The sequence below is a fragment of the Lasioglossum baleicum genome, chromosome 7 (assembly GCF_051020765.1).
Source record: "Lasioglossum baleicum chromosome 7, iyLasBale1, whole genome shotgun sequence".
NCBI classification, from domain to species: domain Eukaryota; kingdom Metazoa; phylum Arthropoda; class Insecta; order Hymenoptera; family Halictidae; genus Lasioglossum; species Lasioglossum baleicum.
The window spans coordinates 15,162,917-15,184,328 of record NC_134935.1 but is presented as its reverse complement, the minus strand read 5'-3'; the positions used below and the strand labels follow the sequence as shown (position 1 = coordinate 15,184,328).

General features: G+C 39.6%; 2 protein-coding genes across 2 annotated transcripts; one reads left to right on the top strand and one right to left on the bottom strand.

Moving 5' to 3' along the window:
- Nucleotides 1-174: 174 nt before the first annotated feature.
- Nucleotides 175-7,386, bottom strand: LOC143210803 (uncharacterized). Its single transcript, XM_076427995.1, has 5 exons — nt 6,163-7,386; nt 4,665-4,991; nt 3,987-4,245; nt 3,186-3,655; nt 175-2,194 (listed from the first exon to the last, which is right to left on the bottom strand). Exons 1-5 carry the CDS (start codon nt 6,869-6,871, stop codon nt 1,890-1,892), a joined length of 2,070 nt encoding a protein of 689 aa, XP_076284110.1. The 5' UTR covers nt 6,872-7,386; the 3' UTR covers nt 175-1,889.
- Nucleotides 7,387-13,141: 5,755 nt separating this feature from the next.
- LOC143210929 (uncharacterized) lies at nt 13,142-17,889 on the top strand. The gene has a single exon (XM_076428225.1). It carries the CDS (start codon nt 14,302-14,304, stop codon nt 16,537-16,539), a length of 2,238 nt encoding a protein of 745 aa, XP_076284340.1. The 5' UTR covers nt 13,142-14,301; the 3' UTR covers nt 16,540-17,889.
- Nucleotides 17,890-21,412: the final 3,523 nt, after the last annotated feature.

Below are 21,412 nucleotides of genomic sequence, written 5' to 3'. Positions count from 1 at the left end.
GCGAACTGTAAAATCCCGTCAAAGCGAACAATGTCGTCGACGTAATAATTCGGGAACAAATAACAGCGTCAAAGTTTTCGCTAAAACAATACCGCGGAATCGAAACGGTAAAAAGCTGAGCTTCATCTCCTTTTATCGTTTTCCGGGAGGAATCGACGAGATGTTTTTCTCCCCGAATTTCTCTTTGTCCTTTTGCGTGGAAATACTTCGTACGATTGAAGACTACGAAATATTGGAAAGTGCACCCCTAGCATTGAATCGTTCTGCTTCCATGCTATGACGTTTCATATTCAATCTGAGGGAATGACAAACGAGGAACCTTGAAAGGTCTGAAATTTGCATGAAGTCGAATGCTCCTAATGTTCCTCTAGAGCCTGAAGTTGCATCCTGTTTTATTCAAAATTCAAACGGAATTATGAAAAAAAGAAAGGCAAAAGCTTTAGAGACCTTACAAAGAGTCCTCGTACCACTATCTTTGATGAAGTCTTTTCTGAAATTTTGGGAACTATCAAGCAACTGTAGCATCCAGAACAAGTGATTACAAGGACCTTAGGGAGTCTGAAGGATGTCGATCCTGGAGAGACCGCCTAGAAGCTGGACGACCTCTTTATAGATCCTAAAGGGTCTCTAGACGGATCTTCTAGGTCCAATAAGAGGCTTGAGGATATGGGAGGAGTCTTTGTACATTCTACAGCATCCTTCGCTCGAGAAATTGTATATGTTCGTTCTTGTATACATACATACATATACTCTGAAGATCGTCTCGTGGACGATAAAGCAGCCTTAGGTGAATCTGTTGGGTCTAGCAACTGGTTCGAGGACGTTGGAAAGTTCTTCTAGATGGTATCTTGGATCCTGGAGACTTTAGAGAGACTAAAGTATCACAAGAATCTTACGAACATCAGGGCTAACACTTTTTCTGAATTTAGCTGCCCTCTAAAAAGATCTGCGCAAGGTCTTCCGGATTTTGGAGGCCTTAGAGAGCCTAGAGAATCCTAAGAATATGCTCGAGGAGTGCTATAGAACCTAGACAATCTTCTTATAGATAATAATGGAACTTTAAGTGGATCATCCAGGTCCAATAACACATTTGAGCCCTACGAGGCTTCTTGGATGTTAGACTTTACGAGCATCGGATGTTCTAAAACTTAGCTATCCTCTTCATGGACTTTAAGAGGATTCTAGGTACCTCAGCAAGGTATAATAATAATGTCGAAGATCTTGAAAGGGTCTGCTTCTTTCACTCAAAAAGAATTATATATGCTCTGAAGATATCTTCGCATAATCTTCAGCATCTCAGAGTCCTTGGAGAGCTCTAGGCCGTAGAACCTAGACGACCAAATGCCTCTGCCAGGTCCAATAACATTCCACTTTTAAACACTCCTTTTACGTTCTCCATCGCGGAAGAAAGATATCACATCCTCTGAAGAAGCTTTTTCCAGTCTCCTTGATCTCAGGGTCTCCAAAGAATCTAAAGCATCCTATGATCTTCGGAAACTGACTCGGACAATTTTCTTTGAAACTCAAGAAGGACCTTCGACGAATCTTCAATGTCGGATGCCATTCTTCAACTTCAAAGGAACTACTGAGAAATATCTTAGACAACAAAATCTTCCAGAATCTTCAACGGACCAAGGTCAGGTTTCAAAAATGCGTTAGCCACAGCCCCGACAAGGAAAATCGTCCCGCTCTTTCATTGTATAAGGTTGTCTTTGCCTCGACCTGCTTGGAGTCGGAGGGAGCACAAATTGAGGGCGAACAGTTACCCTCTCTCTGCCAGTACCGAAGTAGTCATGTGACCGGGCCGCGGTGGGGGTAATAGCGTCGTAGAAGGGGAAGGTAGAGTGGGGACAAGTCTTAATCTGGAGACTCTGCTTCCTCGTTGCTCTTCATTGTGGTCTACGAAACTTTAGCCAACCTTTCTCATTAAAAAAAGCAATGACAGACACAGCCAAGCCGGACACCAACACGAAGAAACTGAACTGCAAGTCGCTCAGTTGAAAGGCCACGAAAATTCGCGGTTCGAATTCACGATGTGTGCGCGAGTATAGTTCCTTCTTCGCTGACATTCGCAGGATAGAGATGGTCCTCCAGAATGGTGGCAGCCCGGCTTCGTTCAGTCTACTGATCAGCTCGTTCAATCTTTCGCGCAAGATCGAGTTGCTCGGGAGGAGGCAGGCTAGGAAGAACTTGGCTGCAATGGTAGTAATTAATAATTAGTTGAAATTCTGCTCTGGAATGAAATTGTTTTCTGCAAGCTAAGCCCTCAAGGATTTAGGACTGGAACTCTATTGGAGTCTCTTGAAGAGGCTCCCGAAAAAACATTTCTCTTCAGAATTTCTTTAGCAATGGTTCAGTAGCAGCATTTAAGCAGAATTATTGTTTATGACTTATTTACATTTATTAAATGAAAATTGTATTTAAAAGTGATCACATTAGATATTTTGAGCTTGAATAAATTAATTCAATAAAATTTTCCAATGAAACATTTTGTTTAAGATCGAATGCTTGTAGGTTAGATAATTCGATTCGATTAAAATGTCATTTTAAAGTTCCTGTTGGATTGATCATTTCTGTTTAATCGTTCCCATGAAACATATGTTTAAATTCAAATATTTCTGGGATGGATGATTTAATTGAATATCAATCTGATTTTAAAGTGCACCTTAAATGTTCCAATAAATCATTTTAATTGAAACCAAATGTTGCTGGAACGAATGATTGAATTTAATCTAAACCTGTTATTGTTATGGGTATAATCTAATTATGGACATAATTATTACTCGAATTGAGCAAACATAGTTCATATTTTAAAATTCATCTTCAGTTGATCGTTTTTAATAAAATGTTTCGTTAAAAAAGTTTGTCAAAAATCAAATATTCTTACGAGAGAGAGAGTGAACAATTTCAAATAAAATAAAAACTCAATATAAAATTGATTTTGAGTTGATCATTTTTACGAAAATGTTTCATTAAGAATGAACTAATTAAACAATTATTTGTGACAGAAGAGGGCATCAAACATGTTCATACTTTTTGTATAAAATATAAAATAATGTTTGTCGAATGCTGTACAAAAGCCTAATGCGACCATAAAGAAGAGCGGTTCCATATCCCCACAGACAGACTGTCTAAATCTTTAATCTGCTAAATCGACACCCCTTTGAAAGGCTTTGGAGACGCACCTGGACACTCTTCCACCTTGTGGAGCATGTGTGTCCCAGTTTCGTCGACGAAAGACTGCCGCACGAGCGGATAATACTGTTCTCTGAGGAGTCCGCTCATGTTACGATAAAGGGCTGCTTGCTCGACGTTGTCCAAAGCGTGTACCAACTTTTTCTGGAGTCTCTTCAGGATTGGATTCAAGTCGGTATCGTCGGCATGGCCGAATAAGTCTGTGGTGCTGAAAGAGAAGAATCCTATGGGCAGTCCAGAGTCATCTAATTCAGCTAAACTATCGATGTCCTTGTAAAACATGTCTCTTGCGAAGGCTTGGTAGAGGACACCGTTGAATATGCCTATGATGGTCACGCTGCTGAAGAAGACGCCTATTAGAAGTCTTCTCTCTGCGCTGGATGATGGCAGGGACTTTGGGCAGCCTGCTGCGATGAGGAATAGGTTGACGATGGTTGTTGCGATGTTGAAATGTCTGCAACTGAGATTTATATTCGTTGTTTATCCCTTCAGGAAATATTTAATCATGTTTATCTTCTCTCTCTTCGGGGAATTTTTATTTAATGCTGACGAGGGTCAATGAAATATGATTTTAAAAAGTGTCTTCTTGAAGAGGACAATTTACTGACAATTTACGAAGCAAGGAGCGGACCTGATCCTCCCGGGGCGATCCTTCGAAATGGAGGAGATGCTAGATTCAAGAGAAAATAATCTTCTTTCGGAGAATCTGAGAACTCGAGAGGATTCACGTTTCGTGAAACACGAGCAGGTTTTCCTTTTCCGAAAGATTTGAAAGGAAATGACGATCGCACCTTCGTGATGTAGATCCTTGAATGTAATTCCAGATGACAGCCACGAGGATATGAGACAGGAGCAACCATAACCATACGGAAGGATCAAATATGTGATATATTCGGAAGCCTTTCGGTATCTTGCCTGCTTTAGGAGCTATCACGCACACCCTGTCGAAACCTATGGTTGTTGTAAAGTCTATTAGGCTCATGTCGGCTATGTAGGTCTTGACGAAGAAGAAGGCGAAGGATGCTACCACCTTGTGGTATATTAAATCACCTGGAATGAAAAATTAAGTGGAATATAGGACAGTTTTAAACTTCGATTTGTTGATGTAACTAACAGAGATTTTTGAAAATATTGTTAGTGAAAAATTGTTAAAAATTGTATGTAGGTCATTGCTGAAACTGCCCAATAAAAAGTCACCAACGCAAAAGTAACGAATACGAGGGTGTAAAAAATCGCCGAGTTTTAAAAATATTAACAGCGAGAGAATTGGATATCACTGAAAATTTTTGTGCGCGTAACTCGATATCAGAACTTCCAAATAAAAAATAACGAGTGCAAAACTAAATAATACAAGCGTGCAAAAAATCATTATAAACAATATTTAAAAACATCGCCAGGGATATTAATTAAAATTATTGGGGGTCGAGAATGATGAAAGTTTTATATCCAGGAAGTTTAATTGAAATTACCAATGGCTCCGGTGAACGTTCCATTTTTCATCTGGTGGCCATACCTCTCCTCTGTGTTCGGCTCGACCACATTCACCTGAAAGTTCAGTTTTCTGGCGAGCACGCCCATCAGAACACCGCTCGTCCCATTGTAACCTCCGGAATACGCGTAAATCGAATTCGGCTCGATTTTTCCCCGGACCTTGTTCGCCTCGTGCACCTGGTCGAACATGCTGACGTTGAATCTGTACCCGTTGAAGTTGATGGTGCGCCGGTATGTCATCGTCGACAACAAGTGCAGCAGATGCATTTTCGATCTTGGCCTGATGCTCTCCAATTTCCCCCAGGCTGAAATAATTTAGTCTTAATCATTTCCCTTCCCAACTCTTGGCAACATAAATTGAAAAGTCGACATTCTGAAATCTCTAGAGCTTTCTAATTGCGTTCCAGGCACTATTTTCCCTGATTTTAATTTTAATTTATCTTCGTTCGTCAGAATTTGTAACAGAGAACACGCAGAAAAATATTAAGCAACTTTCTAAACTATTTTCCACTGTTTGAATGGTACAGAAAAGATGTTTAAGCATTAATCGTTTATTTAATCCTAGCGTTGATAAAAGAGTTCTTCAACATTTTAATTTGTATGTTCAGAAATATAACAGAACAGGATATAAATCAGAATTAATATTAAATTTATATTTTACTTATTTTTCCTTAGTTATCCATGGTAACATGCACGTGGATATTCACTCGTTTTCAACTAATTAACTGCGATTACCAAGATCGAAATACAATATCATTAGTTTCGTCAATTGATTGCCATAACATTTATAAAATTCAATCATTAAATATTACAAAATATTGGGTTGAAATGGATTGGGTGAAATTCGCTGCTCTTTAAGCAACGAACTTTAATCGCGATAAAATATTATCCATTTTATTCGATGACCTTTTGCCATCTATCTTGCGACAGCTACATATTGAACAAGAACATTGGGTTTCGTTTCACTTAAAAATACCAAAATTACTTTCTTGCCAGCCCAATATATTCGTAACTCTGTTGTATGTATATTTTCGTATTTCCCGGGAAAATCATTTTTACCTCGTTTCATTACTCGAGGAATAGCATATTCCATTTCTCTTTTTTTTTTAAAGTCCGATCGGTGCAAAATAATTCTCGATTGATGGTTCACAAGAGGAATGTTTGTACTTTTTCATCGTTTTCTGTCTGCCAAGAAATATGTTCACAGTTCTGCCAAGCATTTCTACGTTTATCCGGGAAATATCTTTGCCTAATTAAGTGGTGACAGAACCAGTTACAATTATTTTAAAATTATGTAATATTCGTTATTAATATTCATTAACCGTGCAACTCGGTTCGTATTCATTCTACAAATCCTGCTCTTTTCAATTTCTGCTGCTCAGAAATTTGTAAACTCATCGTTTCCACATTTCCCAGTGAATTATCTCCGAATAATTAAATGGCGTGCAATCGACCGATAAAAATTATCTCATTCACCTGTCACGTTGATGCCGGCGAAAGGATTGTAGGAATGTATTTCGCATTCCTCGACTTCGGAGAGTGGTTCGTGGAAAAATACATTTTGAATGCGATGCTGCAGCCAGAGTTTTCTCAGTATCCGATCGATCCATCTTCTCCTCTCGGTCCTCGGTTCGAGTGGATCATTCCAAATCGCGAACACGATGAAATGCTCCCTGCCATTCCACTCGAACGGCGCTCCAGAGTCTAACAATTCCTCGAACACCGCGCCGTTGCCCAGAAAAATAATATTCACGTTCCACAGGTCGAAACTACGCTTCTCCTCGGTCCTCGCATTTCCTTTTACGTGCCATTTGCGATCGAGACCACCCACTGCGGTCATACGACCCTGAATACCCTGTCCCTTGACGAGATTATGGCACCGTGACCTCGAATATGGATCGGGAAAGTTGGAACTTAAGGCTTCCGAGTGAATCTTTAACGACACTACAGCTTCGCAGTTCTCTGTCGTCGTTTGTAACAGAATATTGTAAAAGTCTTCGAGAATTTCTGAGCTGTTGGCAAAAACACCATGGAAGATTATAGTCTTCGTCTTTGACAGCGCGCAGAGGACCTGGGACCAGTAGTTTATGGCTTTGGAGAAGTTTTGATCGAGCTTGCAACCTTCCGAATCCATTGAAGAGACTTGCTGGAGAATCATTCCCAAAAGTAGAATTTTCAAAAGCATCTGCAATTAAATTTTTATGTTCGGAGCGAATTTCTTAGGTTGTATAAATGTTTCGGTAGTGGTTCTTGATCAACGCCATCTTGTCGGGACCGAGAAGACGCAAGAAATTATTCCATTACACATTCTTTTTACTCCAGTACACTTCCTGAAATCCTTTGATTAGAGCTGGGTCTTTTAGTTTGTATGATGGTGCTAGTTAGGCGACGCCATGTTGCCGGAACGAGGAAAATGCAGGACTTTGACCAAGTCGTCTTTAGGAATTAATTATAGGAAAACCAAACGAGATAGAGCTAAACGACTTATTGCAATAAATTCAGACATGATTCAACTTTGTACCGAAATATTTGTAGCCTACTGAAATTAAAAGTGTTTCCACAATAAACAACAGTAGCCAGCTAGTCCTTAAGAAAACGATTCTTCTCTAAAACTGTAAGAAATGTAGAGCGATTTGACACAAGGAAAAATGATTGTAGAAAGATAAGAATTCCTGTGGAAGAGAAATTATGATCGTCACAGCTGGAAGATCCAGCAGGGTCATATCTTAGTTAAACGGTCGATTCAATATAAAATGCGAGTATCACTCCCAACGGGGATATCGAGCCCTGAATCACTGTCACCTCGAAGCTGAAGATACCGCGGGCTATCGGAAAAGGATATCACACTGGCATAAGCGATCGCACTTTGTTTACCCTGATCCCCAATTTGCTCGCGGCGTCTTCCTGAGACAGTCGATCAAAACTTACTGCCGGGGCTGGCCTCCGGGGCTTGTTGACTCAAACACCCGTTGGCTTTTTGATCGGCGACCTCGTCCGCGGCCGCAGATCAGATAAATCGCGGCTACCCGATCGTATCGGTGAATCAGGAATCAGGAATCGCGTGGGATGAACTCGTTCCGACGGGGAAACAGCCGGCGCTATTCGCACCCTTATCGCCGCCATTCCAGTGAAAGTGTAATAAAGCTGACGAACGATGACACCGTACCTTTTTCCTCTTTGCTTCACCCTGCTTTGATTTTTTCCCCCCAGCGTTTCACACTTTGACGGGGAGCAGAGTAATAAGTCTGGGAACGATGGAAGTCCAATGACACTTTTTTTTATTTTTATTCATTTTTTAATGACAATTTCACCGTCATATTTGCGACACTTTTCTGGGTGAAACGAGACCGAGCACGATACAATTCGGAACATATTTCCTCGTTTAATCCACGATCATGTGGAACCTCGATTTTCTGAACTAATCCAGCGAAATTCACGTGACGATTCAGATGACGGTTCGCATAATCGAGGTTCGACTGTACCGTGAATGAAACAAGTAAATTTGAAGATAATCGTGTCGTGTTTGGACTCTTTTTAATCATGGAAGTGTGGAAAATGTGTTGTGAAAAGTTCCATAGACAAATTGTTAGAAACAAAAATAATTATCATTCAATAGAAAAATATATTTATGGAATTATAATACCACGATAAAAGAAACATACACTTTTTAACAAAATAATAGAGATTGCAACCTATTAGGTGATCTAATCCAGATTATCTTTTGGCACGTCATAGCTCAATTAGGTTTGGATCGGTATAAATTGCAAGAACGTGTTATTGTTTTTTCAGCGAGAAATTCTTTCACCTGAAGCTTCTCTTGTTCAATACCTTCTCTTTTTCCAATACCCTCGGGGGATGTCGAAATTGTAGCAATTTGTTCTCCACGCTCACTGATTCGCTAAACTACACCCAATGGCGTAGCTACTGCAGATTGAATTCATTTCATTTAGCAGAAATTACCTATTTCCCCCGATTGAAACAAAGAAACTTGGCACCAATGTTCACGGTGATACTATCGTAATTAAAAATAATGCAAACAGCAAATGGAACATGCTTAACACATACGTAATTGTATTGAATCACCAGCAAAGCGATTCTAATCGTAATAATAACTCTAATTACAGTACAGCGATCTAGTATAATTGTTAAAAGTTTTACGCTTAATCATTCTGTGTGATTGTGCAATTTCAATCGCAATGAAACCATCCATTGTAAATGAACTATATAATTGTATAATATAATATAATAATATAATGTATAGTATGATTGTATAGAATTTCGTTTTGTTGCAGGCTGCAGTTTCAAATGTTCATAAAAAGCTTTAATGAAAAGAACAGTGGTTAGTGTTTTAATGAGGGGTTTCATTTCAGAGTGAATTAAACAAGCATTTTTTAAAATTATACCGTAATGAACATAAACAACGATTAAAAATGTTATTCACAACCAGACTGTGCAACTTTGATACAAAATAAAAATTGTAAAATTGCAAAATAAATTATTTTTACTATACATATCATATATAAAATATTGTATACAGTTACTCGAATTAATATTCGGACGCTCTAAAAAAGACGATAATTATTTTAATATTGTGCTATACGATTTGAACTTTTTCTGAGAAGCTAGAGCAATTAGTTTACTACATATAAACTATATAAAAATCGTTTTATGGCAACGATAAAACGAGGCATCGGCAATGTTCGTCAACATAAATTGTTCTGTGGCATGTTCACAGAGTTGGAAATATCATGATCCAGTGACAAACGATCGCTCCACAAGAGTTGTAAATTTGCATAGAGATTGTCTGCTAAGCAAATACGTAATATTCGGATTATAAAGGTTTCCGCAACGATACTGAACAGAGCTTCATTAATTATGCGACGTTTGTTCAACGAATTTGATGCAAGAAGGAGTTGAACAACAGAACGACGTTCTTTCATCGCACCAACCATTGTTATCAAACGATCTAAATAATGAAAAAGAACGAGAACAATTATTCGTACGAAGGGAAAATTATGTGAGTAATTTAAGAGCTAATTATCTGGCTCGCATGCAGTTAATTTTTTATCAGTACCCGTTTAAATGCATTTATTTTCCGAGTAATTTAACAGTTAATTGCTGTGCGATCTCCAGTGTTATTGGTAAAAGCGTTGATGTTAATCATCTATATGAATGGGGCAGTTCCCAGAAGTTAATTACAGGACTAATTTATAAGAAATTTAATAATTCTTGGTCATCACAGTAATCTCGAACACAAAGTTACCGTGATTATATGCTACGCACTATGAATGTACTTTAAGCGACTTAGACGTTCAAAGGATAAGTCAGATTTAATTAATGTTGCCGGATGTCATCGTCGCCTTTAATTAAAATTGAAATTGCGAAGAGCGTCGTTGAGCGACCGATGGAAAAAAATGATTAATTAACCGGTGATAAAAGCGGTCCAGTTGCAGATACGTAATTATAAGCAACTTGAATTTCAATACACAATCGCAGGCAAGGTCTTTTGCGAATATAATTATGACAGCGATAATTGAACGACAACCACTTTTAGATGATGAAATTCTGATTTGGGGATGGCTCCTTTGAATTGTCAATGACGAGCTAGATTTTTAAAGACCAAACTTTCTACTCCAAGAAATTACAAAACGTTACTTTATTAGAAGACTTGTACAAATTCTATGTATACTGGGGGCAGAGGTGGGCATTATTTGCCGAAACAAATATTTCAAATACTATTTAATATTTTAGTTTATTTTGCCTAAAGAAAATAGTTTAAATAAGATATACAATTTCGAAAATAAAATATTTCTATTTCAACAATTTGATCCAGAAAATAAAATATCTCTATTTTAACAATCCGAAACACAAAGTAAAATATTTTACTTCTTGCATTGTTATAATACTCTGAGAAACCGCATGAGCATATGAGGTTTATGTCTATCTTATCGTTAAGAAACGATTTACTCATTAATGTTTACACGATTACACTCATAAATGTACTGAATCCGAACCATTATTCTCAGCAAGAATATTTCAAATTAAAATTAAAAATAAAGACAAAATACAAATATTTGCAATATATTCTTGAAATAAAATACTATTTTCAAAAATGACTGCCTCAAATAAGTTATTTTATTTTCAAAAATTACTACATCAAATAAAATATTTTATTTCCAAAGTTGTACACATATACTTTAAGATAAATAGGATTATATATATGTATATTTATTATTTACTATTTAAAATACCATTTTCCCCAGCTCTGTCTGGGGAAACACAAGATGGCCGACGACAATTTGTCAAAATGGCGAATATTTGGCTTCATCTCAAAGAGATTTCATCATGCAAGAAAATTAATCTTCGAGGTATTTCCGCTCCTAAAATGTGTAGCGTATGAGTTGGTTTAACGCAAACGAATTCTTTGTGGAAAGTATTCAGACGATAAAGGATTCTAACATCAGAGGCCTGGATAATAAATCGAGGTTCTACTGTATTCTCTTTGCTTACGGAATGGATTAAAATTGTACAAGAATACAAATTACAAAATAAGAGATACAAATTGCACCGAGCAATCATGTCGAGTCGCAAGTAATCGTCTCCCGAAATTTCGGGAATGGGTGTGAGGTAACAACGTTGGAAGGAAGCAAAAGGGACAGGAGAGAAGAAAAAACAGAGGGCTAGAAAGGAAAGGGTGATTACCCAGGAATAGTCCCGAGGAATTAGGGGACGAGGTAAAAAAACAGGCTCGTTTCCGTCGGCCGATTGTCCAGCGACGTCCGAAGCAACAATCCTCGACTTAATGACTTGTCACGCGACTGACGTCGAGGACCCCGCAAATTGCGATATAAACGTACCCTCAATTTGCTGGGGGCAAACACACGTTGGCCCGTGGAAAAAAACTCCACCGTTAAGTTTCTCTCCGAGAAACTTAAGTAGAGGAACGTCGTTCCGACCGAACGGATGTCGTTCCTTGCTGGACGTCGCTGAAATCTCGGAAAGGTGAAGTGTTCAGTCAAACTTGTAAAACTCTAACTTCACGCTGTGTCTGTAAATCGTTGAAATTCATTTTTATTCAAGAAATTACTGGAATAAAATTACCAGTTCGTTGAAACGAATTTACTTTCGTTGCTGTTTGCTCTGTCACTGTGGATTTTGTACATTTATGACAACAATGAATGGGTGAAGCACAAAATTGTAAGAGTAGTAGACGATTTTTAGAATATTGTTACATTATTCTTTTATGGAGAATTGTTCATGAATTTGCTTAATCAACAAGGCGAATAACGAGTATGTTTGCAGTGTTTCTCGAATTTTTCAGTCGATCCATCGACGGTAAAATTGTTTGCGACAAAGTAATTCGTCCCGGAAGCTGATCGATTGCATTAATTCTGTCTAGAATCCACGCGTTAATTAGTGTGCACTTGGTATACGTGTCGCGTGTCCGGAAAATAAGAATTGCTTTCAACGAAACCAGTGTGGAAAAGAATAACGAGCCGGCGAACAATGGGATGACGCTTTAAACGCGAACGCGAGCGATACAATGAGACGAAAAAATGGAGAAAGTCATCAGGCTTGTTTTATTCTCACCTGCAATTTGCTTCCAGTACAGTCGTCCCTCAATCGGTAGAGCACTTTTGTATTAAAAATATCGTTTCGACATCGTTAAACAGGAAAATCGCTCTGTTAGGCTCGCAGAACATGAAAGCTTCGAAGCGAGAGGCATGATGCAAAGAGAGCACGAAGTATTTTAAATGAAGCGTGATGGAACCGGTACTTAGATTAATAGAGTAATTAACTAATGGCGTTTAATGGGAGGGTCTCTTGATAAAGAAGAGGCAAGAAATATCAATCGATGAAAATGCAAATTGAAAACTAAATTATAATTTAGCTCAATTAATTAATAATGAATTCTTTTCGCAAGAAGGAAACAAAATTCTGTACTATTCAGGTTTCTAATTTTTTCTACTATTTTTAAACGAACTTTTTTATTGGAACACATTCGCATAAAAATTGTATGAAGGCTAAATAATTAGTTAGCGTTTATACAAGAGATTGTAATACTCGACACAGTTTCAACACGTGGGAAAGATGGCGAGCGGAACTCGATGGCGCGGATAGCGACAATAACGACATTAAAATATGCCGGGCATTGTAACACGCTTTTATTTTTTTGCAGTCGATCCCCAAGGGTTTGAATATTACATCGCCGAAGGAAAGTTTCCCGGAAACGAGCGTAGTTGTCAAAGGTAACGATTCCATTCTTTCTGTTTCGCGGAGTCATCGTTCGGTTTTTGAGGACGGCCGTTCCGCGGTTATTTCCCAATGAAAGATTCGCCACGAAACAACTGGTCGGGTCGTTTGTCTGTTTTTTCGATCGCAAAGTTCCGCGAGATAATGAGGGACAACGTCGCTCTCCGGCTCCCGAAGTTGCTCCTTTTATTGCCCCGAGGAGCGTCGAACCAGGTGATTTACGACAGTTTCGTGTGTTCCCGCGTCTCCGCGGCCATTATCGATCTGTTCGAGGACGAGAATCTTCATGTTAGATTCCGATCTGACGAGCTTACTTATCTTTATAGGCTTCCGGCGAACCGCTGCTTGAATATTTACATGGTGACGCCGCCACGATTGCTTCACTTCGAGACAGGAACTGAGGAGGACGATTTACTTGAGAACGCTCTTCCTGCGGCGGCCATTTTGGTACCGTCTTCTTTCTTGTCGAACGGCTCTTGGAGAACGTCTTGGATCAGGATTGAAACTGAATTTAATGTGACAATTATTTTAATGTTCACTCTTGTTGGACAACTCCCGGCGAATGTGTTGGACAAAGACGGAGAACGAATTTAGTGTGACAACTGTTTTAATGTTCATTCACGTTGAACAACTCTGGGAGTATGTGTTGGATCAGGATTGAAACTGAATTTAATGTGACAATTATTTTATATATAATGTCCACTCTTGTTGAATAACTCCTGGAGGATTGAGAATCAATTGAATGGGACAATGATTTTATGAGTGATTCTTGATGTTCATTCTTGTTAATCAGCTGTTATTGAATCTGGCAAATGGATAATCGAAGAGGACATGGTCTTTTGTGACTCACAGTGGATGGAATCATGAAGATTGGTTTTCGGTGTGCCTTTTTACCGAAATCGTAAAACTGAAAGTAAAAAAGAAGATTTTATGGTGTCTATAGTGAATGTTGCTAATGTCTCCAAAGAACTATTAAATGAGGACAGCATTTTGAAATTTTCTTAGCAAGCATGAACGCTAAAATGCTAAAAGGAGCAATTACAAAAATGGTGTCTACGTAACGTTGTAAAGGGTAGAACTATTAACGAAAATGTGAAAAGAGCGCGGTACCAGTAATTTTCTATTATAAACGACCATAAAGAGTAACATTATACAATAATATAACACGAACCTAAAATCAATAAAACAATTTATCCCTTACCCTGAACGTTTCCAACCAGCACCTCGGAACACCGCGCTAATAAAAATGCGTCTTCATTACCTCGCCTTGAAATCCAGCCATTAAGTCCTATAAGATGTAAAAATGCGGAATAACTATGCTCGCAAGCCCCCAGTGCACGGGAACAACAATGTGAACAAACGATGCGCCGAGCATTGAAACAGCATTACTACCCCAAGACCATGAAGACCACCATATACTCGATACTGTTTTGCATAGCGTTCCAAACGGGATCAACCACGCCTCAGCGGATCGCCTCTCTCCACAAACAGCTGTACTGTTCCACAGAGTGTCGCTCGGACAATGCGGAAGCAGAGAACTTGAAGACAATCCTGAACTTCATCAACGAGTCTCCGGAGTTCGGTCCTTTGACGTTATCGGTGATCTTGCCGGAATTTCGCTCGAGTTTCGTTGACGTCCTGCTGAAATATGCTAGCGACACCACGATCGAGAGATCTCGTTCGATGTTTCCTATTTACAAAGTCAGGTCCCGGGATTTGTCCTCGGCGAGCGCTTGGATGAATCGTTCGCACATCACCTGGATCATCTTCGTCAAGGATCTATACAGCCTTTACGTGTACACATATTGGCAACCGGGGCTTTGGAAGAGTAGCAATCAGTATCTCATCTTCATCACGAGTAGGAGAGTTGTGGAGTCCTGGAGGAACTTGTTGAAGAAACTGTGGACCAAGTATAGAGTCTACAGAGCGATCATTATACCCTTGAATGACGATTTTGAATGTCTAGTTACGTTCAAGCCGTTTGAGGTCTATGGTGAGGAGTTTGGAGACGTGGAGAGGTTTTGTCTTCAAAAGAATCCTGAAGTACTTGAAGATGATCAGATGGCAGTGTTTAAGTCTACTGAAGAACGTCAGAAGATATTACACGAGAACAGTCGTCTGTTCGAAAGCTTTCGCAATCTAAACAACCATCCCCTAAACGTGATAGTCTTCGAGTCCTTGCTGATGGGGTACAGTTACGATGAACAGCACAGGTTGAGACTGTCCGAGGTAGATGGAGACGTGGTCTATTCCCTGGAGAAGGCTCTAAAATGCAAGTTCCATGTGACTTTCATGAGGAAGCTTGATTTTCTAATGGAGGATCCATTCGACAAGTCTTTGAAGGAGATCGAGAGTGGTAACGTGGAGATAGTGATCACAGGGTTCTTCGTCAAGCTGTATACCAGACATACACAGTTCCAGTTCACGTCGTCTATGTATGAGGACAAGTTATGCTTTCTGTCGCCGGACTCTGGATTGGTCCCTAAAGCCTATATGCCTTTTATGCCATTCGAGAAGGACGTCTGGGCCGTACTTATGGTGTACAATGTTCTGATCAGTTTGCTGTGGTATTGCTTGAGGTATGCTAGCCTGATGTTCCGTCGGACGAAGGTGGTGGAGGTTGGAGAGCCTAATCTTCAAGCTGCAATGAGTTCAAGTCAAATTAGGCCTGGGTTAGGGTCTAACCAATTGAAAAGGTGTCTACAAAAGCTGGAAGCTGGCTCTTCAAAGGATTTGGGGCCTGGAGAAAGACCACCGGAAGTGGTCCAGAGTCAAATTGGATCCTCTTCGTTTAATCATTTCAAGAGACATCTAAAAGAGCTGAATGGTTCTTCGGTGACCTTGGAGCCCAGAAAAAGGCCACCGGAAGTGCCACAGAGATTGTTAATGTTCTCCCACTTTGTTGAAATCCTCTGCTACCCCCTCCAGAAGGGGCAAACCCCTGCACAAAGATCACTGCTCGTTGGAACATTATTTTTCGGACTCATTGTCAACGGCGTCTACCAAAGCTGTCTAGTGTCTAGCCTAAGTAAGCCGTTTCACTATCCTCAGCTACAAACCTTGGAGGATGTGATAGACTCTGGCAAAATACTGATCACCAAGTATGCAAACCTGAAGACAGCCTTTCTGGATGACACTCCAATTGGCATGAAATTCGATCGGATGATCCACGTGATCAGCTCACGAAAGAAGACGAAAGATATGGTTGCTTTCGAGAAAAAGATTGCTATTACTAGATACTATACAATGTTAATTGGAGACTTTGCCTACTACGATAAGGATGGTAATCCATTGATCTATGTTGTTGACGAGTGTCCCATGAATTATCGCGTTTCTTATGTTCTCAGATCTCAGTCCCCCTATGCTGAGAGAGTGAACTTTGTTTTGCTGAGGTTGAACGAGGCTGGGCTGCCTACGTTTTGGTTCGAGAACTCGATTTACAAGAAGAAAATCATTAAGACAAGGACGAAGCTGAAGAACGAAGAGAGGAAGATCATTCTTACGCTAAATCATTATTCTCTTACGTTTCTGCTGTTGCTGGTTGGGCTGATTAGCGCCACGATCATTTTCGTCGCTGAGGTCTATGTGGCTAGACGATGAAGAGCGCTCATTTTGTTTTCATGGTACACTTGTGTATATGATTTTGGAAATGTTTACTATGATTTAATTGTTATCTGTTAATTTCCTCTTACAAATAATCTAACTCTATGATTCGTTGATTTGCAAATAAAATAGTTCTAGACCACATGCGACGAGCTGAGGATTAAAATACATCTACGAATTGATGTACTATCTAAAAATAATCATTTTAATGCAGTATTTTACCGACAGAAACTGCGTGGTCGTTCAGAACGCTTGTTTCACATGTTTTATCCAATACAGAATATTCTGCTCGTAAAGGGAGATATGTTTTATTGCAGTCATAAAAGATCCGACAATTTTGCTTCTGGAATACAAACGGATCCAAGATGGCGGACGACTCACCTTAATATTTCGACGCGTTATTTCGCCGTCCCGCTCGCATTTAAGAACAGAAAATTGAGAGGCAGCGAACAAAGACTTCGCTTAAGTTTCGAGAGGCATAAACATATTTCTTGGATAAATGAATCGGAATATTCCTCGAGAGAAACAGGGAGAGAGAAGTTATTCCGATGTGCTTTATTTCATTGGTGTTTATAAAACTTTCAGATAATTATCTCGAGGAGCACCTGCAATTCAAAGAAAGTTCCTAGATAAATTTTATCCATTACGGAATTGCCAACTGGCTGTTCACTAACTTCTTTGCTAAACTGCGTTTATTACGCGAAGTAAACGGACGCTGGAACAACATGGTCCATGAACTGAAATTATTACGCAGGTTATTTTATTATCCTTCCTTTTGTATTGTTAGTATAGTTACAGTTTTTTGTGAATTAGAAATCGTTCCAATAAAATGTTATAAAGCCCAGAATAAGGGGAGGTCTAATTCCGACAACTAACAGTGTAAAACTTACTGTGAACAGAAATAAAAAATGGCTACCACAAGGGTTTTAGACGCTGCGCTCACCTGATGATTTCAATTAGATTTCTTTAAAGTGTCACCTAATTTTCGGTGTTAATAAAATGAAAAAAATTATATACCCAAGTGAACAATACATTATTCCCCACTTTTAGTCGTCTTCAAACTTTAGTATTAGTAAAATAACATTCCTGTTCGTTCCCCCTCAACACCGTCAGCCACGTTTGACGCAGAAAACAGCGGCAATAAGTTCCTAACCTAAAAAGAATTGTTTAGCTGAATAAACAATCAGCACCACCTCCTAACACCACCGTTTCCCAGGATCTTAAAAATTTGTGCACAACCTAAATGCTTCCGGAGCCAATCAATCGTCAAAAGGTCAGTCGCTTTGCACCAAAAAGCAAATTAGCGAAGCTCCGGCATTTATTCCTATTTAATTAGGTTCTCAACTCGTAGTCGTCACTTTGAGAACTGAACAGCTGTTTACCGTTTCCATCGACGCCCACTCGACAACGTTTCTCGTCGAAACATGTTTCCACGTCTTCCGCTTTTTTTTTTCGACGGGCGAAAGATGGACGATCTTGTTTATTATTAACGCGACTCGACGACGTGGAAAAATATCCTGACGGTAGTACTTTTGACGTCGTCGGTGTTTGAAATCGAGGCTGTCGATGAAATCGATTCAAAGGACTCGGAAAGAGGGACAAATCGAGGAATTCCTGGGATATACGCGTCTACCGGCACGTGTCGATGGGTCGCTGGCCGGTTTCATCGAAAGTGTAACCTTCCCGTTAACATACATAGTTAGCGTGTAGTTCTCACCTCGCGGCCCGCAAAACCATTAATTACCAGTTTCATTATGCGAGACGGTTGTAACTTATTGCGTGCATTATGCAAACTCCGCACTCCCTCCCTCTGCTTGCGGTGTCATGAATTTCATGCGCGATACGTCATTACTCGCTCGCCTCGGCGCATAAATTATTAACGCTGGTGGGGCGCCAACTGTCATAAGCCAATGTCGAAAAAATTCAGCGAAATTTATTATCCCGCGCGGCAAAACAAAATTGCGACGGGAAATATGTGCAGCAGGATTCTACGGAAAATGGGAAATATTGAACAAACTTTATGCTACGCTGCAACGCGAAGGTTGTAATATTTAACTGGATTCTGGAAACTTTTTAATTAATGTGCCATGTCAAGGTGATGTCAATCATTCTACAATTCGGCGTTGACTCCAATAGACATTTTTAAAATGCGTTACCCAATGTAATTTTCTAGTTTACGAATACAACTGTTGCTGAAAAGTAAAAAATTCCAATATAAAAATAGTAATAAGCGAAATTGATACATATTTTTGTTAGGAAAAACGGTGTCTCGAGGTTTAATATTTGTTTTGTGCTCTCCATCAACATGACACCTAACGTGCAACACAGTTGAACAAAAAGGTCTGCGAACTTTGCACTGCAAAACAGAAAGTAAGGTTGGGTAAGAAGTTTTCTAGGTCAATCAAAAAGTACAGGACCTCCCTGGTAGGACAAAATGGACGACACGAGATTCCCATCCACCCTGTGTGAATCACGTCTCTCACAAACTACACCGAAGTCTTCAGGAAACCGTGAGAGGAACGTGCGTGAGTCGTCGCAGAGGAAATTCGGCGAAGAAGATTCAGGCCGATTCGGGCAAGAAGAGAGATTGAGGTTGATTACACGCTCGGCGTGACGATTAGGAACAATGCGGTGCTCTATCAAGAGGAGCACTTCCGCAGCACCGCCAGCAACTACAACTTAATCGTGCTTACAAAGAGCATTGGTTCCGTAGGAATGAACTACGTGCCACGATTCCGAAATTCGTCTATCCCCGACCAACTCGCATAATTAATTCGTTTAACAGCGTTGTTTAACTGACAATCTCGTTCCTGGCTCTGCGAGCTGTTGTCGGACGGCTAAACAACTGTGCAAACTCCAACGCCGTCGATTATACCGTTATACCGACACTCTGATCTATCTGCGATCCTGTAATCCGGCGAACTTTTAATCGCTTCGCAAAATTGTTCGTAAATGATTCCCGTGTCTGTGCCCGACTACCCTGCGAAATTTTCATGTCAGTTGTAAAACAGGAGATTGTTGGAAATTGCATTTTAAGTATTTTTTGGGTAAATACTTTTTGATAAAACTTTTTGACAAAACTTTAAATGACCTCGGGAACCGCCCCTCTCGAGGCTGGACGACATTTTTGAGACACCTTGTATATACGTATCTTTTTCATTTCCGACCGTGGTATTTCAAAATGGTGTAAAAAGGGAAAATCCAGAGTGTAGGTCACGATGCAATTGTTTTCCAGTCCGTATTGATTATCCTGCAAGGAAGAGTGCGAAGTATTTTCGCGAAAAAGGTAGTCCTGCACGTGTTGAGCAAACCCTGTTTCAGAGAGGAGAGCGTGAATAAAATACCAACACGAAAAATCGAGAAAGGTACAGGTGGAATCAAGAGACATCGCTAATTATTTATTCACGTGGTTTTTGATCGCGAATAAATCCACTTCCGAACTTGTAATGCTTTTTCCGCCACAGCACCATATTGTATTCTGTACTTGTACGGTCGGTGAAATAACGCAAATTTGCAAAAATAAAAAGTGTGTATTAACCCGAATCGTTTTGATCAAGTCTGAGAGCTTCGATTTTTATGGCATTTAATCTGTAGCGTTGTTAATTTCTATGTTACCGCATTGCAGATTTACAGGACGAGAATGAACTCGCGAAAAAGCAAATGTTGCGAGTAAACGTTGCACATTTGATATTCTCTCGTTTTACTTTCGTAATCCTGTGCATCATGAATAAGGCAATTGGCACCAAAGGGTTGCAAGCAACATTTTTGGAATATTTTCTACTTGAGAAAACAAGCTGTGACGTTAAATTTAATATTGTAAATAATTTTGGTCGGCCAAGATTGTACAAAAGTATCATTTAAAGGCTTGAAACATCAGGTGACAAATAAACGACTGAAAGAAATTAGGTCTCCAAGAAGTCTACAAATCTGCAAAAATATCAGATTGGAGAGTAATTAAAAAAATTGCTTAATCATAAGAAAATGAGGAAGCGCGTTCTAATTGCAATGTGGTAAAAACAGAAACGCATGTACGAATGCAGAAAATGCATGTTGCTGACGAAATGCGTTCGTCGCTGTAAATCGGGGCAGTTAAAGGGAGTAGACTCCTTTCTGCAGGATTGCAAGGGTGCGGGACTCTCGATAATACAAACATTATCTCTCGATAATAATATATTTTTCAGTAGTTGGGAACGCTAGATAGAAGATCAATCTAGGGCGCTATCTCCCTCAAAATTCGGCAGCGTAATTTGCATTATTCGGAAACATACAACCTATTCTCATAGCTACATGCTGCCGAATAATGCAATTTACGCCTCGTAAACGAAAAAATAGGACTTTTGAGGGAAATAGCGGAAATCAAACTTTTATCTAGCGTTTTTGACTACTGAAAAACCCCGTGTTTGTATTAGCGAGAAACGAGAAATCCTGGAAACGAGTCTATTAGTCGGACGAGCATTATTAGCAAATTTTGTAATGACGCGTATTTTCCGAAAGCCAGTTACCGTGCCAGCATGAAATGAGACTTTTGTCCGAGAACGTCTCCCGTGACCTGCCTCGGATAAAGACCGGTCAAAGGTAGCGGAGAAGCGAGCTTGCGAATATAAAAGCAAGCTCTGACGGTCGATAGATATCTCTGTGCGTCCGTTGACGCCGAAATTTTCACACTTGTTCACCGGGCTTTGGCCTGCTTCGATATTCGAATGGCGTTTCCTTCGTCCGTATTTTTACAGGAAATTGCACATGTGAACTGGAAACTAGCTGGTATCCTATAGAATTTATTATTCTACATGAAACCGTACAATATCGACAGGAAGCATACCAGCACACGGAGGAATTTTGCGGAACATTGAAATTTTTAAAGTTCTTTTGA

Coding starts and splice junctions, on each gene's coding strand:
- LOC143210803 (XM_076427995.1), bottom strand. CDS start 6,871: ATGCTTTTGAAAATTCTACTTTTGGGAATGATTCTCCAGCAAGTCTCT. Junction 4,992..6,162: donor CGCCGGCATCAACGTGACAG/GTGAATGAGATA, acceptor AAATTATTTCAG/CCTGGGGGAAATTGGAGAGC. Junction 3,656..3,986: donor CAAGGATCTACATCACGAAG/GTGCGATCGTCA, acceptor TATAAATCTCAG/TTGCAGACATTTCAACATCG.
- LOC143210929 (XM_076428225.1), top strand. CDS start 14,302: ATGCGCCGAGCATTGAAACAGCATTACTACCCCAAGACCATGAAGACC.